Consider the following 13859-nt stretch of genomic DNA (forward strand, 5'->3'; position numbering starts at 1 on the left):
CTGGCCGATGAAGAGAGAATCTGGTTTGAGGCTCAGCCTTGGCTGACTTTTTGTTTGGATCGAACAAGACCACATGCTCCTCAGAGTATATTGACACTTCATCATCGAGGCAAGTGATTCTTCCCACGTTCCCTCTGAGACTGCTGTATTTGCGCGGTCGGTGAAGAAAGCAAACAGTGACTGATGATGCTCAGCATTAGCTGACTTCTTGTTTGGATCGAACATGACCATATTGCTCCTCAGAATTGCAGCTCTCACTCAGGCTTACCGATCTCTGACTGGACAGTCGACAAGCTGGCAAGAAATTGTCTGTGACGGACCTCACCAACTGATCCTCGAAAAAGACAGCATCATCCTTCAGTGTGTAGCAGCGCCGGCCGAGTTTGGCGGGGATGATTTCGAGATGGTCAACAGTTGCGCTTCCGTTGGGTAGAAGGTGAACAGCGGTTTTTCCTCTAAGGGTAGCCATGAGGAAGAGCGTGAAATTCTAGTACTTGATATCACCTCGCACACCGGCCGTGGCTACGGCGAATTGTCGTCGAGCAAGTGTTTGAAATGCGATGCGAAGGACGGGCCACGTAGCGGAACGTCCCCGCGGCAGCAGAGCATTGTTGCAAAGTACATCATGATGCACGCGGAAAATTATCGGAGCATCGCCGTTCGGTCTTCCAGCCCGAGATTCGTGATGCCTATTAGAATGTCAGCGTGTCGAATACCCGTCCGGCTTCACATACATTAAACAGAGGTAAAGGGACAGTTAGCGTACCGGACTGTTGCGAAGTGTTTAAAGCATCCATGGCAAGGTAGCCAACCCTGAGGAGCGAATGTGGACCAGCCCACTTCAGGGCCATGTGGTATTTGAGAACAGCTGTGTGTACCAAGTCACTTCAGAAGACCCTGCGATCGCCAGGTCCCGAGCTCCATTTGAAAGCACGAGAGTAGAGTGGAAGAGGTTGGAAGTGGAAGAGGTTGAAAGTGGAAGAGGTTGGAAGTGGGAGAGGTTGGAAGTGGGAGAGGTGAAGTGTCAGTGGAAGGCACTTGAGTAGCAGAAAAGAGAGGATGAAGCGAACCCCCGTTTTCTCCCTCCGGTCCAATGTAGGCGCCGACTCCCAAAGGAGCCAGATGGATGTCATAGTCCCGCAATTGTTTCGTGATCGATGACCAAAACCCCGATGATTTGCTATCCACTTGAAAATATAAGAGCAAGAGACCCTCTGCCTCTTGCCCTTCTTTGTATCACCGTCTCCGAATGTTGTGAGCATGATTGAAGCTCAAAACCTAGTATGTGAGAGCGGAAGATAGCTGAGGGGCTGGAGCTAAGCTTGGCGACTGATTAGGGAGCTATCAAACGTGATCTACAAAAGAGATACTTGACGCTTGTTGTCTTGGAGCCTGGATCCAGTAGGGGTGGATGATTCATCTATGCTGGCGCGAATAGACGCAACCTTGGAAGGGAATAAATGGTGAGTCAGGGTGGACTGAAACGAACGATATATTCAGTCAGCATTCCTCAGAGGGCCCTTCAGAAAGTGATAACGCTGAGAATGGAAAGCTGCATGAAAGAACAATCTAAATGTCCCGAGGTCTAGATCAGTGAGTGTCACATATAGCCTCATTGATCCTTACCTGGGTAGCTGATAACGTGCTTGTCAGTCAGCAATAAGTGGTTGAGAGTTCTGAATCACCCAGGCCACGGAATATCAATTTTCGGAAATGAACTATTTTCAAGCAGAGATAAGAAAAAACCATTACCATCTAGCCCACTTGACCAATTTGGGAGGGCAGCAAGCGAGCTTTCAACTAAGCAAGCTGTTCAAAACTGGCAAAAATGACTCGTTGCTGGTTCTACAGAAGGTAGTCAAGCTAGTCGTACTCAACATGCTCGGTGAATTCCCCAACCTGCCCGTACAGAGAACTCTTCTCCGCCAACCATAGCGCACTGCTCTTCATCTCCTGGACTGCAGGTATTATATTTTCTATTGGATGAGATGTTTGGTGCGAAAGCTCGTGCCAGTGGACACTCGCGTGCTTGGTGAGGTTCTTCTGGTCTGACTGGATCCGCATGAGGTATTCCATATTCCAGTACTGATTCAGTAGGCTGGAATGCCACTTAGTTCAGTACCCCTCCGAACGTCGGCCCAGCTACATTTACAGCTTCGGTAATAGACTTGAGTGAAGTGTTCTCACCAATGAAGGGAAAACCTGGCTCTCTGCGCCTCGGGGTTCAGAAGTAGGGCATGTGCATGGTTGGTATGCAAGATGACCATCAAGGCAAGCGCTGCCTTGGGAATGACAGGAGTCATCAGCATGGGATATTGTTTTTGCAGGCTAATGCACACTGGTCTACTTCCTTCATGCTCGACGGTTCCATCATCCCTGTGGCGATTCCCGCCATCACCTCTCAGTTCGACTCGCTGCTCGATATTGGCTGGTAACCTTTATTCACATTTACGGTCCCGGTCATGAGCTGTGTCTGACCACCTTACCTTAGGTATGGCGGAGCGTATCAGCTAGCCAGCTCGGCCGTCCAGCCTCCCAGCGGCAAAATCTACACCTACTTCAGTACGAAGGTAGTAGTCTTCTGTTTGAAAAGTTTCCACCGTGGTCAAAGGAGCAAACCAGACCGCAGTGGTCTTTCCTCGCCTTCTTTGCCGTCTTTGAGCTAAGCTCAGCGCTCTGTGGTGCCGCACAGTCATCCAACATTCTCATCGTCGGTCGTGCCATCGCCGGTCCCGGATCATCCGTCCTGATGAACGGCGCTCTGACGATCATTGCGGCCATCCTTCCCTCCCATGGGCAGCCAACCGTCATGGGCGTGAACGTTGGCTTGGGACAGATTGGTATTGCGTGTGGCCCGCTCATCGGCGGCGCCTTCACACAGTACGTGTCGTGGCGTTGGTCCAGGTCTATCCTCTGTCCATAAGAAGATGCATTATCCGCTAACCCAGATTCCGGCAGGCTTTGATATCAATCTCCCCTTAGGAGCAGTGGTTGCGGGTCTTCTCCTGTTCGTGACCATTCCCGAGTCCCAATACAAGACCCCCGTCAGCGAGGTCTTCCGCACAGCGGTGAATTCCCTCGATCTCCCGGGCTTCGTCTTGACCGCTCCTGCGGCGATCATGTTCTTCCTGGCATTGAAATGGGGTGGAAATCAGCACCCGTGGGATAGCTCTGCGGTCATTGGCCTCTTTATCGGAGCGGACGTGACTTTCATCATTATTCTCCTGTGGGAACGTCGGCGCGGTGACGGCGCCATGGTCCCCTTTGTGTCAGTAGTAAAAGCTGTTGTGTCCCTAGTATTTCCGAGGACTGGTGTTGATAAAACAGCCTCGGCATTCGAAGTGAACAGCAAGAAGAGCAAGAAGAAGATGAAGAGGATGAAGAGTAGGAGCTTGTCTCAAGACCAACGTCGGCATCAGAGGGTCAATCAAAATCTTCAGGGATAAAATAACGGTGAAGTCGTTGGTCATGGTGGACCAACGGTAATTGAAGTGAAAATCTGATCCTACTCCATTTAAATAACTCTAAAAGTGCATGCACACGGTTCCTAAGGAAGATTTAGACATTTCAGAACGTCAAGTCTTAACTAGAATTCTAATGTCATCATGAATATAGTCTATGAATTGTTGGCGCAAGACCAGGCAGCCGAACCCCCAGACTCCTTGTAACTGTTAATGATACTCACAACAGACCCATACGTGCCTGCAATCATCAAAAAGAAGCCAGCCACGATAACAAAAATAGACCAGCAGACCATCAGGTTCCACCTCATAGTGCGATGATCCTTGCCCTTGCTCCAGTTATCGTACAGCCACATGCCACCCATGGGCTGGAAGCACATCGGGGTGCCGAGCAGGGCACCAACTAGCGAGACGAGATCACCGAAGACGGGAATCGCGCTGGCGATGATGTAGGCGATTACGGTGACGCCGAAGGTGCAGCTGAGCCAGATGACCCAGTGCTTGACGGTGTTGGCAGTCAAATGGCGGGAGCCCTTGAGAATGCGGACGAAGATGTACTTTCCAGTGATCTTATCAGATGTTAGTATTAGATGTCCCAGATGTGATAAAGTTGTTTCTTAGGGGTGTAAAGCGAGAACTTACATGGACAAACAGCAATGTGCTAACAATCAAACCGGGCAACGCAAAGCCATAGCTGACCTTCTTCACGACTGGACCGGCCGAGCCGAGAGCAGGGGAGGAGACATATGACCCGCAGAAGTAGTAGATGACGATGCCAATAGCGAGATAGAAGCAGGTTACGACCGACTGGCAGAGTATCAAGGCCCGGTTATAGTGAGTTGGGTCGCGCATCTCAGATGCGATAGAGAAGAAAGCAGGTGTGCCGGCATACGCGAAGATGATTGTTGAGATGGCAGAAATAGCATCGCTGAACGACGAGTTACCGACAATTTTATAGTCCGGGACCCAAACGGCATCTTTCGGGGCGGCAGAGGGGCGATCCTGAATTCCGACAGCGACAGTGACGATTAAGACTTGAAGGAAGGTTAGAATACCTAGATCAGGTGCTGGGGCCGCATTGATAGATCACTTACTAGAAGTCAGGATGCAGAAGAGACCAACCCAAGCCAGCCATGAGATGCGACCGAGAGTTTGAATACTAGCGAATAGGAAGGCGACAATGGCAGCGACGGCAACGTAGACTGCAGTACACGTCGCATGAGAAGAGACTGCGTTAAGGCCGATAGAAATTCCTAGCATGCCAGAGCCAGCGACAAAGATCCACCCTGGGATAGTTATGTTAGAAGACAAGCAAGCACTAGCAAGAAATTGAAAAGCCAACTCACAAAGACAGAATGCAACACCCAGCAGAATACGACCTGGTCGGCCCATCAATAGCTCACCCACGTCGTCAATGCCATAGACTTCGCGATGCCGCAGCTTGAAAGTACCAATAATGTAGTCGGACCACGTCGTAATACCCGCGATGACAATCAAGCAGATCACACCAGGCACGACGCCAAGAGCATCAAAGGCGACAGGGATAGATAGGACACCAAGACCGATTTGGGTTTTCATCATGAGGACAGCGGTTCCCTTCCATCCTACCTACAGAGCCCAACAATGATGGTTAACGAGCAATTCAAGGGCGGATATATTAGTATAGGAGAGTGTGTGCAACGTACAGCGCGATAGTTAGGACCATCCTCGGTGATCTCACCAAAGACGGCATCGTGAGCCCCTTCGATAATATCACCAATCTGCGTGGGCTCTGGAGCCAGAAAGTCGCCTTTTGTTTTTTCAGACATAATGTGACATGAAATACAGACAGAAACTGAAAGAGCAAAAAGAAATGGAAGGAATTGAATGCAAACTCAATCTTTGCTAGTCAATTGAAATCGGCTATGATGGCAGGGCGTCCAGGTTACTTTTAAACCATTTCACCCCCTGCGCGGCTAGCCCCGGTTGCCAGGGTCCTTTTCCTGTTGTTATCTTGGCTCCAAGCCTCTCACGTCTTTTTGAGTTCTCCCAGGGGGGGGGCAAAGGCAAATGAAAAGTCCAAGAGCGACCGGAACGGCTTACCGCGATCGGCGCAACGCCCACCCGCCAGCCACCGAGTCGATACGCAAGATAAAAAAGGGGACTAACTCTTTATCTTAGTGCTTGGTTTCATGCTTATCAGAAAGAGCCTCTCCATCTGATAGTGCTTTCTGTCTGGCATATCGCATCTTCTATCGATTTCCGTTGTTATTCTTTTGGGATAACGTCTCCTCCCCCTTGGCATGAAGCCACCCATAACACTACGTGGGGTCTCTCGTCGGGGTCCATCCCCAGATTCACACAGCCGATCCCACTTCGTCCTCGCCTCCCCGCAATCGAACCGCTTTCAAATTGGTAAACCCACTTTTTTGAGTGCGGGGAAAGTCCCCAAGCACACCCCTAAATCCCTCATGGTATGGTCGGGCACTGTTAGACAGTAGTAGTCTGGGTCATTACGAAGTGTGGTGCGTTGTGGGTTACTACTGGGTTGCACCACCACTTACGACATCCTACGACATACGACATCAACATTCCAAGAGCGGACCCCCTAACATCAAACGGGCAAGTAATGATTGTACATATCCACTTTAGACCTTTAGACGGGCCACTCACGATAACTCCCAACTAGGGCGAAGTTTAGTCTGGTTGTCTTATCAGACACCCCGTGGTGGTTGATTAGAACAGGTTGATAGCGTGACAGGAAAGTATCGCAGAAGCGTGCCCGTTTCACTTACTATACAATTCGAGTGTACCCCCTTTCGCCACGTATAGGTCCGACCATCCGTGCCGGTTGCTCCAGAATTAAGTGTGTTACGACTGGTCGTGCAGACCGACCGGCTACGAACAGCTGAACAGCACACGAATAACTCCTTGCGAATGTACGGAGTCCTCGTTGATCCGTGCTCGCCCAGCCTCGGCCAGACTCCGTGTGCGCCCGGCGGTTTTGTTTCACTCTTGCATCCGTGGGAATAGCCTCGTGTCAATATAACAGTACCATATGCGATGGGTGGCCTGATCAATGTTTTCCCTGTTTCCTGGACATCAATAATGAGAAAGGCCCCGGATATACCTCTGTCGTCTCCCCATGGAGATCTACAGTAAAGCATATCCCAGCGACCCGGCCACAACCGTAGCCGCAACAGATGGGCTATCCTTTTTTAAGTCGCGCCACGCCCCGGAGCCTCATCTCATCTCATCTCACGAGTCTCATTTAAGCATGGCCCCCCTTGGTTCCTGGCCACAACTGTGGCGCTGTTGTACCACCAAGGATTGTCCCATGAAAACACTGCACGGAGCAAGGAGCCCACCAGTCTCAAACATGTAAATTCCTCCAAGCCAGAAGTCCAATCCTTAACTTATTGGTTTGGGGGACCCAGATCACTCACCGGGGCTGCCCGTTCACCGTAGACGGCAGACTCAATGATCTAGACACCCATGGAATCACATCGGCTTCGCAGACAACGCAAGGTAAGCCGACCGGCTCCCGTCATCCGGGGGAGGCGACAAGACAACGGGCCGGCGAATGTTTAAAAACAGAGTTTCAGACTGAGAACAGCGTGGGGGCCGGTGGCAAACTCGGGCTAATCATAATACTTGTCGTGGTCGGGAGTGTAAAGTGTAAATTGGAGAGTTTGGATGGCGGGAGGGTGACCAGGGAACCATTTCGCCCCAGCCTTTCGACTTCATGCCCTGGGGGAAGGGACTTTGAGATGCGGTTTCGTTTCTTCTCTCATGGGGACTCCAATTGCCGCTGCGTTTACGCTATAGGACGTTGAGATTAATAGGAAAGATAAGAAGTCACAGTCGGATGTCTGCTGATGGTCCATTGTACTATGGAGGGAAGTCGTGGTGCAGGAGGCAGTGAGAGACGAGTGTAGTCTCAGGAACGACCACGGACGGAATGTTCAAACATTGCTAATGAAAAATGCCCATCAAAGTCCAATCCAAACGAGCCTCGGGCTGAGACCTTTTCTTACGCTACTCTTTGAGCAACAGGAAAGTCCGCAATACGCAACTTAGCAGCGCCATACGGAATCAGCCGGATTTTCGTCGGCTCACCAGTAACAACAGGATTCTGCGGTGGAACAGCCGCAGTCCCAGTCTGCTCGTTCCCATTAATCAACCACCCATCTACCCAAAGGGCCACTGGTACCGCGCTGCGCGTCCAGATCGGGTTTGGGAGGTCTTTATCCGGATGATGCAGCTGCTCAACGGTCACGGTCGCAGGATCGATGGCGTAGCGCCATTCCGACGTCGGATCTAAAACCCAGTCGTGTGTTTCTGGCGTGATCTGATCACTTGGAAGTGGTGTACGATCTGTCCAGTTGAGGGGGCTGTGATACGATGCGTTGGCGAATTCGATGTCCAGGGCGTAGAGTAATGGTCCGTAGTGTACTGCTACCGATCCGTTGCGCGGCTCGGTGATTTGAACTGACATCTCGAGGTTGATTTCCAGATCGGTCTCACCCTTCTTAATGGCGATGGTTTGTAGTCCTGCGGAATCTTGCGTGAGAGGCTTTGGCTTTGCCCCATTGAGAGAGTAGGAGTTTTGTTTTGTACTGTTCGTCCACGCAGGGATTCGAACTGAGAATTCCATGTCCGTGGCTGAGATGATCGAGTAGACCAACTTTCCAGAGAAAGGATAGTTAGTCTTGCACGATATGATGACATTCTTACCATTGACGCTGGTGTGCAAAGTAGCAGGTCCTAGCAGGGCATGGATAATATGGTCTTCCTTCTCGCGCACGTACGAGGAAGCCACATATTTAGGATATCCCTGGCCATGATTCACAGTGCAGCAAGGGAAGTTAGGCTCTAGACCGAAAGTGTTCCCGTAGGAGACGACGTTGAAGTATGGCTTTGCCGTCAAGTTCCGAGACCAGGGCTGGTTTGTCTGTTGAACGTATTGGTGTGCCCACCCTGCTAAATGTCAATAGTTGACGTGACGGGAGAGACGAATATGACTTACAGTCAGGAGTTAGTGCCGCTGGGAAAGCATTGAAGGCAGCGCGCTCGGCATTGTCTGCGAAGCGGTTGACACCGTGGAATCGGAAGAGGTAGCTCATAGAGAACATCATTTCCACTGCCATACAGGTTTCCGATCTATCATATATGAGCTCAATATTCACCTGCATCTGACGGCGGAGCAGTCTTACCCTCTTTGTGGGCTCAAGCCACCGAGATGTTCATCCGCAGTGATGCTCCCCGCTCTTGTTGATTGGTAAAGATAGGTCCAGTTGACAGCATTCATCGTCTGCTCCAGCAACGAGTCATTGTGGTTCATTCTATACAGGACAGTCGGATAGCGAAGTCCTTCACACATCAGTCAGTGGCTAGAAATACGTGACTTCGATGTTTATGGACCATACCTTCGGCCAGATTCACACCATGAGTAAAACCACTGGTCTTGATATACGGTGTTCCCAAGGTAGGGAAAACCCCCTCAACAAAGAAAGTTGTCCAGTCACGGCCTCCCTGTCGTCCACCAGCAAACATCAGATTCATTGTCTCCCAGATCACCTCTGAGTTGTTTCGAGGATGATTCTCGTAGAGCCACTGTAGCGCCAAAGGGAGCTCGTGTGTTCGAGAGAGTCCGAATCCGAAGGGGTCAAAGTCGTCTTCCTCAGACTTTTGCTGGATAAGACCAGTGAAATTGTTCTTCAGCATGGAATTTGCTAGAATGGTAAACTTGTGCATTGCAGTGACGATGCGATCTGTCTGGGCTGAATCGGCTTCGGCATATTGCTGTCCTCTCTAGGTATTAGCTATATCATGCTACAAGCAGTATGGGTTTCTTCGATTCCAAACGGAATGTTCACCATTAAAGCGAAATACAGCAGACTCCGAGCCCATATTCCCCGTGTCTGCCGTGTGGTCTCCGGTCCCAACCAGCCGTCGGCCGCTTGATGATCAATGGCATAGTCCAAAAACTGTTGGGCCTGGTTTTTCAAACGTGGGTCATCCAGAGTGAATGCCAGAGGAACAATGTAATTGAACCAATAAGGCGCAGATTCATGTAGTTCGCTGTATTCATACGTTCCCCCGACCCAGGTTGAGTTTGCGACATAGCGATAAAACTCAAACAAATGGCCAGCAAGTCCATTGGCTTCTAGGACGAGCTGGTCCTGAAGCCAGCCGGTAGCTTTAATGGAGCCCAAAGGAAACGTGGAATACTTGAATGGCTCCAATGCTGTTTGAATTGGATGTTAATAATGTCTGGGGATTGAAAGTGATCCGAGTTGGCTTACTATTAACTGGTTTGACAGGCTCGGCCATCGCTCCAGTCACCATTACAAAGACACATTGTATTAAAGTCGATGGTTTCATATTCGCACCGTATTTTCTGTAGTTGCTTCTTTTCGATCATCAGAAGAGGACTGCAGTTGCACATGACTATCATTTATGTTCTTTACATTTATTATTCTTCAGTTATGCCCCGCATCCTCCCCGCTCCCAAAATGTGCGTGTTTGCTTCCAGTGTCGGTAACCTAGATTTTGCCAATTGAATCTGTGGTGGATGTTTCCATCTGGCGGAACGCGTTGCTGCCTCCGGGCCTTGCTCCATGAGATCCCGGGGGGGTGGGCAAAGTTACCGGAAGAAGCTTCGGAAACATTCCTATACCATGTGGCAGCACTTACTTCCAATTAGGCGCCGGTTTCTGCAGCTCCTCCGGTCACGGGGTAGCTCTCGTCGGGGTCAAGCCCGGTAATTACCCCGATCTCCGAGAGATTGTCAATGACCGGCCCAACATTCTGAGCAACAAGCAATGGATGCAGGTGAAACTATCTGCCTCGGGCGTCTTTTTGAGTTCTCTTATCAAAGTTGATTTTGTCAACATTTTGTAATTCATAGTGTTTACCTTCTGGCGAGGTACTGTGCAGACCGTCGACACATTGCGGTGAACGGCATGTGAGAACACAGTCGATTTCTCTCTGAGCTCGAAGAGCCTTGATTGCGACAATAATTTGTCTAGAAAACACTCCGATCAAGCCTGTCACAGTTTCTCGTCCATCGAATGGCAGACGGATACACATCCAGCCCGCTCTCAGACCAGGTAAGCGCCATCCAGCCTTGCCATCACAACCGTTGATCCAGAAGGAGAATGTGTCATGGATCCATATCATTAACACTGTTTCTTCCAGAGCTCCCCAACATCTTCATGGACCGCTGATGCCACCAGGCATTCCCCCAAGATCATCGTCTGGAACACGCCCGCCGACTCCCCATGCATGGCCGTTCTGGTCGACGAGCAAGTCAAACAGTTATTTCGCCGAGTGCTTGGACGCTCTACTTCATCCGCAGCAAGGTCCATCCTAGCGCATTTTCCAACAGTCCCCCAACCAAGCTGGGCAGCTTGTCTTCAAGAGCCCCTGCCAGTGCAGTATCTCCTGGTTGCGCTGAAGGAGCTAACCGTCGTGGCGCCACACCATCGCGATGTTCGACAAGCCGTGAAAGAAGCCGGCGAGCTGGTCAAATTCGAGGCATTGAAGTTTATCAAGATCATGCTCTGTGAAGAGTCTAATCCAGATCCCACAGCTGGGATCATGGCGATGCACTGCTTTTTGGCATTGGGACTCCATGTACCAACTTTCTACCCCATTGCGAAGGGGTTCCTGCTCGACTTTCAAGATGAGTCGGGAGGAGCGATATTGCTTCTCAAGGGGCTCGATGGCGGCATATACCATGCCCAATTCTCATTTGCGATGTTCAAAGACACGGTGAACTATTTTCGCCACAATAAAGTCCAAGGGCTGAGTCCGGAGGCAACCTGAGGGATGCTGGGCTCGATGCCCCATGCTATGACCTGGCTGGCACGTCCTGGCTGAAAAATTCCTACAGAATAGAATATTGAATTGATCAATTTGGTTTTGGAGTCACTTGCTCCAAATTATTGTTGTGATTGTTGATCATTAGCCCCGCCATGAGGTCGTCGTCGTGAATCACACATCGTGAGTGGGTAATGGCCTGCCCCGTTTAGCAGCCAGCGTGGCATCCATCATGCACCGTAGTAATGTTGTTGACTCTACTGAATCTTGTAATGAACGAAGCAACTGGCCATATCCTACCGGGCTCACTCAACAACTCTCTCAATGGCAACTTAAATTGACCTATAACGGGCTTTTCCTGCCAGAGACAGAGCGAGAAATAAAAGTTGGCACCAGAAGAAGCTTATCAGCCCCGCATTGGGATGTAGCATTTGTCTCGAAACCACCAGGCCCACCTGCGAGTTTGAGAGCAGCCCTTGTCTAGTCTCGGCCACTAATGCGGGTGCGGGATGGCGCTGGGCTTAGACCGTAAGAGACTCTGAAGAGAAATACCACTAGTCCTTGGGTAACGACGCCCAGGGCTAGCTAGATCCCCCCTTCAGAGTCCCGGTTCAGATGTAGAAGGCTCAAAGTGTTTCAAAATGCAAACCCAAGTGTTTTCTATGATACAGGTCATCAGCAACAAGCGTGCTCTATATACTACAATGAATCTTTCTTGACTATCCTCAAACTGGACATCAGACCGTCTAGTGAACTCTCTCCGTCTCCTCCATCAACTCCTCCACCTTGAAGTTCTCCACATCGCCCCGCGTGAACATCCGCACCAACTCGCCCTTGCGGCCACTTGCCTGTCCACCAAAATCGTAGAAGCGCTGCACGGAACTAACCAGCCACGTCGCCTCGGCGGTTGAAACGCCCCGATCCGGCATGACCTGGCCATGCATGAGGACCAGACCTTTGTCATCCGCCAAATCCAAGTGATGCGTTACAGTAGTATGCGGTTGCGCGAAGGAGCCATGCATCTTGAACGCGCCGAGATTGGTGAAGATCACGGTCGAAGTGTGGTTGTTGACTGTGTCCTCGGAGGTCGGGATGAAGTCATCTGCGGGCGGGTGGAAAGCCCATTGCAAGAAGTGGATTTCCGCGGCAGTTTGTGCTGCTGTCCCATCCGGCGTTTGCATGTCTTCCTCAGCTGCTTGGCGCGGGAGGGGGAGAATGAACTGGGGGTTTTGGCGGGCGGCTTCAGCGATGCGCAGGTATGTGTCTAGCGGGATAGCGGCACAGATAGAGGTTGAGCTGTTTGCGAACCGGAGGCGCCAGAGGGCTTCAATCTCCTTTGCGGGCAGGTCGCGAATCTTCTCGACCTCGAGGTAGGTGCTCAGCGACTTGATGGGGCTGCCACTGCCGGAAACTTCTCGGGCGGCTTTCTCGGTGGCTGATGGGGTCTGAGGAGGGGGCGGAGGGTGGAAGGCTGGAGGGGTGTTTTGGAAGGAGGTCGATTTGGGCTGTGGTGTAGGCGCATCTGGTTCGGGGGTGGCCGCGGTGGCTGCTTTGCGGCGCAGGTCCTTGATTTTGTCGCTGTAGGCCTCCTTCAAGGAGTCGATAGAGCCATGACCCTCTCTATAATTGCCACGTCAGCGCGGCTCAAATGGCCCTTGGGGGCCAGTGACTCATTGATTGACTTACTCTTTGGCCTTCTCGTCCAACTTACTCCGGTATTTGTCCAAGACATGCTTTGGGTCATGATGGGAGGCCAGGAAGCGTACATCATGGACTTGGGCCCAGCGGCGTTGCTGAGGCCGCAAGAGATGAGACTTGCCCCGAAGAAGGGATTGAAATCCCTGCAGTCGTCGTGATGCCATGCTGTGCAGAGCAGATGTCTTCGATATTATTCACAGACTATTCCTACCAGACCAGCAATCCCCAGACACGATAAGAAATTCGGCCTCGGATTATGTTATTCCCGGTCCCAATCGGGATGCCCGATGACGTACGGTCTTTCATCCGCAACAAACATGGTTTTCATAATCGGCTATCTAGTCTAAGAACGAAGAATTCTACAGCACTGTACAAGAAGTTGAATTACCTGACCGAGGCATGCTGACAGAGATTCACATCCAAATATCTGTTGGAACTGCCGGTGGCGTTGTGGCTGGGCTGGTCAGCTGCTCACGGGTTTGGTTGCTGGATTGCACGACAATGAAGAATAAGGATTTTCATCTACCCTGAAGTTCGGTTTGCGCTAGCAGCTCCTTTGTACGGAGTACTTGTAAAAAATTAAAGTGGGCAGCATGTTTGATCCGGAAACTCTACCGAGATCCTTCATGCTTACCCTTCGGTGTCGACAGACACCGTCACTAGACTGGACGATATATTTTATGCGACCATCATGGATTTCCCTGGCTGCTAGGTAGGTTCAGCCATCAACCCCACAATCAAGTCCGAATATCATTGAGGGGTTAATAACGCACAAACACGTCCTGAACGCGTCTATCACCCCAAGCTTCACTACCCTCGAACCTGGTGGTTCCAATTTCCCAAGTCGGCTGGACGGACCGAATTCCCGCGTGTCCGAGACTCCGCGAGTGCCGC

At 50.9% G+C, this 13859-nt stretch overlaps 5 protein-coding genes across 5 annotated transcripts; 2 read left to right on the plus strand and 3 right to left on the minus strand.

The window, feature by feature from the left end:
• Window positions 1–2354: 2354 nt before the first annotated feature.
• Window positions 2355–3388, plus strand: N7458_000679 (MFS general substrate transporter; the record flags this gene model as incomplete). Its single annotated transcript, XM_056904073.1, has 5 exons — window positions 2355–2431; window positions 2492–2570; window positions 2630–2894; window positions 2959–3268; window positions 3328–3388. 5 exons carry the CDS (start codon window positions 2355–2357, stop codon window positions 3386–3388), a joined length of 792 nt encoding a protein of 263 aa, XP_056771840.1.
• A 228-nt stretch (window positions 3389–3616) lies between these two features.
• On the minus strand, window positions 3617–5269 carry N7458_000680 (uncharacterized protein; the record flags this gene model as incomplete). The annotated part of the gene is made up of 5 exons (XM_056904074.1): window positions 3617–4030; window positions 4104–4495; window positions 4556–4747; window positions 4808–5069; window positions 5147–5269. 5 exons carry the CDS (start codon window positions 5267–5269, stop codon window positions 3617–3619), a joined length of 1383 nt encoding a protein of 460 aa, XP_056771841.1.
• A 2204-nt stretch (window positions 5270–7473) lies between these two features.
• On the minus strand, window positions 7474–9791 carry N7458_000681 (uncharacterized protein; the record flags this gene model as incomplete). The annotated part of the gene is made up of 6 exons (XM_056904075.1): window positions 7474–8420; window positions 8470–8603; window positions 8657–8813; window positions 8870–9245; window positions 9320–9690; window positions 9749–9791. The coding sequence occupies 6 exons, from the start codon at window positions 9789–9791 to the stop codon at window positions 7474–7476; spliced, it is 2028 nt and encodes a 675-aa protein (XP_056771842.1).
• A 725-nt stretch (window positions 9792–10516) lies between these two features.
• Window positions 10517–11273, plus strand: N7458_000682 (uncharacterized protein; the record flags this gene model as incomplete). Its single annotated transcript, XM_056904076.1, has 2 exons — window positions 10517–10555; window positions 10644–11273. The coding sequence occupies 2 exons, from the start codon at window positions 10517–10519 to the stop codon at window positions 11271–11273; spliced, it is 669 nt and encodes a 222-aa protein (XP_056771843.1).
• A 740-nt stretch (window positions 11274–12013) lies between these two features.
• Window positions 12014–13129, minus strand: N7458_000683 (ATP11 family protein; the record flags this gene model as incomplete). Its single annotated transcript, XM_056904077.1, has 2 exons — window positions 12014–12887; window positions 12954–13129. 2 exons carry the CDS (start codon window positions 13127–13129, stop codon window positions 12014–12016), a joined length of 1050 nt encoding a protein of 349 aa, XP_056771844.1.
• Between the last annotated feature and the right edge of the window lie 730 nt (window positions 13130–13859).

This window comes from Penicillium daleae (assembly GCF_028827525.1).
Source record: "Penicillium daleae strain IBT 16125 chromosome Unknown utg000001l_segment0_segment0, whole genome shotgun sequence".
In the NCBI taxonomy this organism is placed as follows: domain Eukaryota; kingdom Fungi; phylum Ascomycota; class Eurotiomycetes; order Eurotiales; family Aspergillaceae; genus Penicillium; species Penicillium daleae.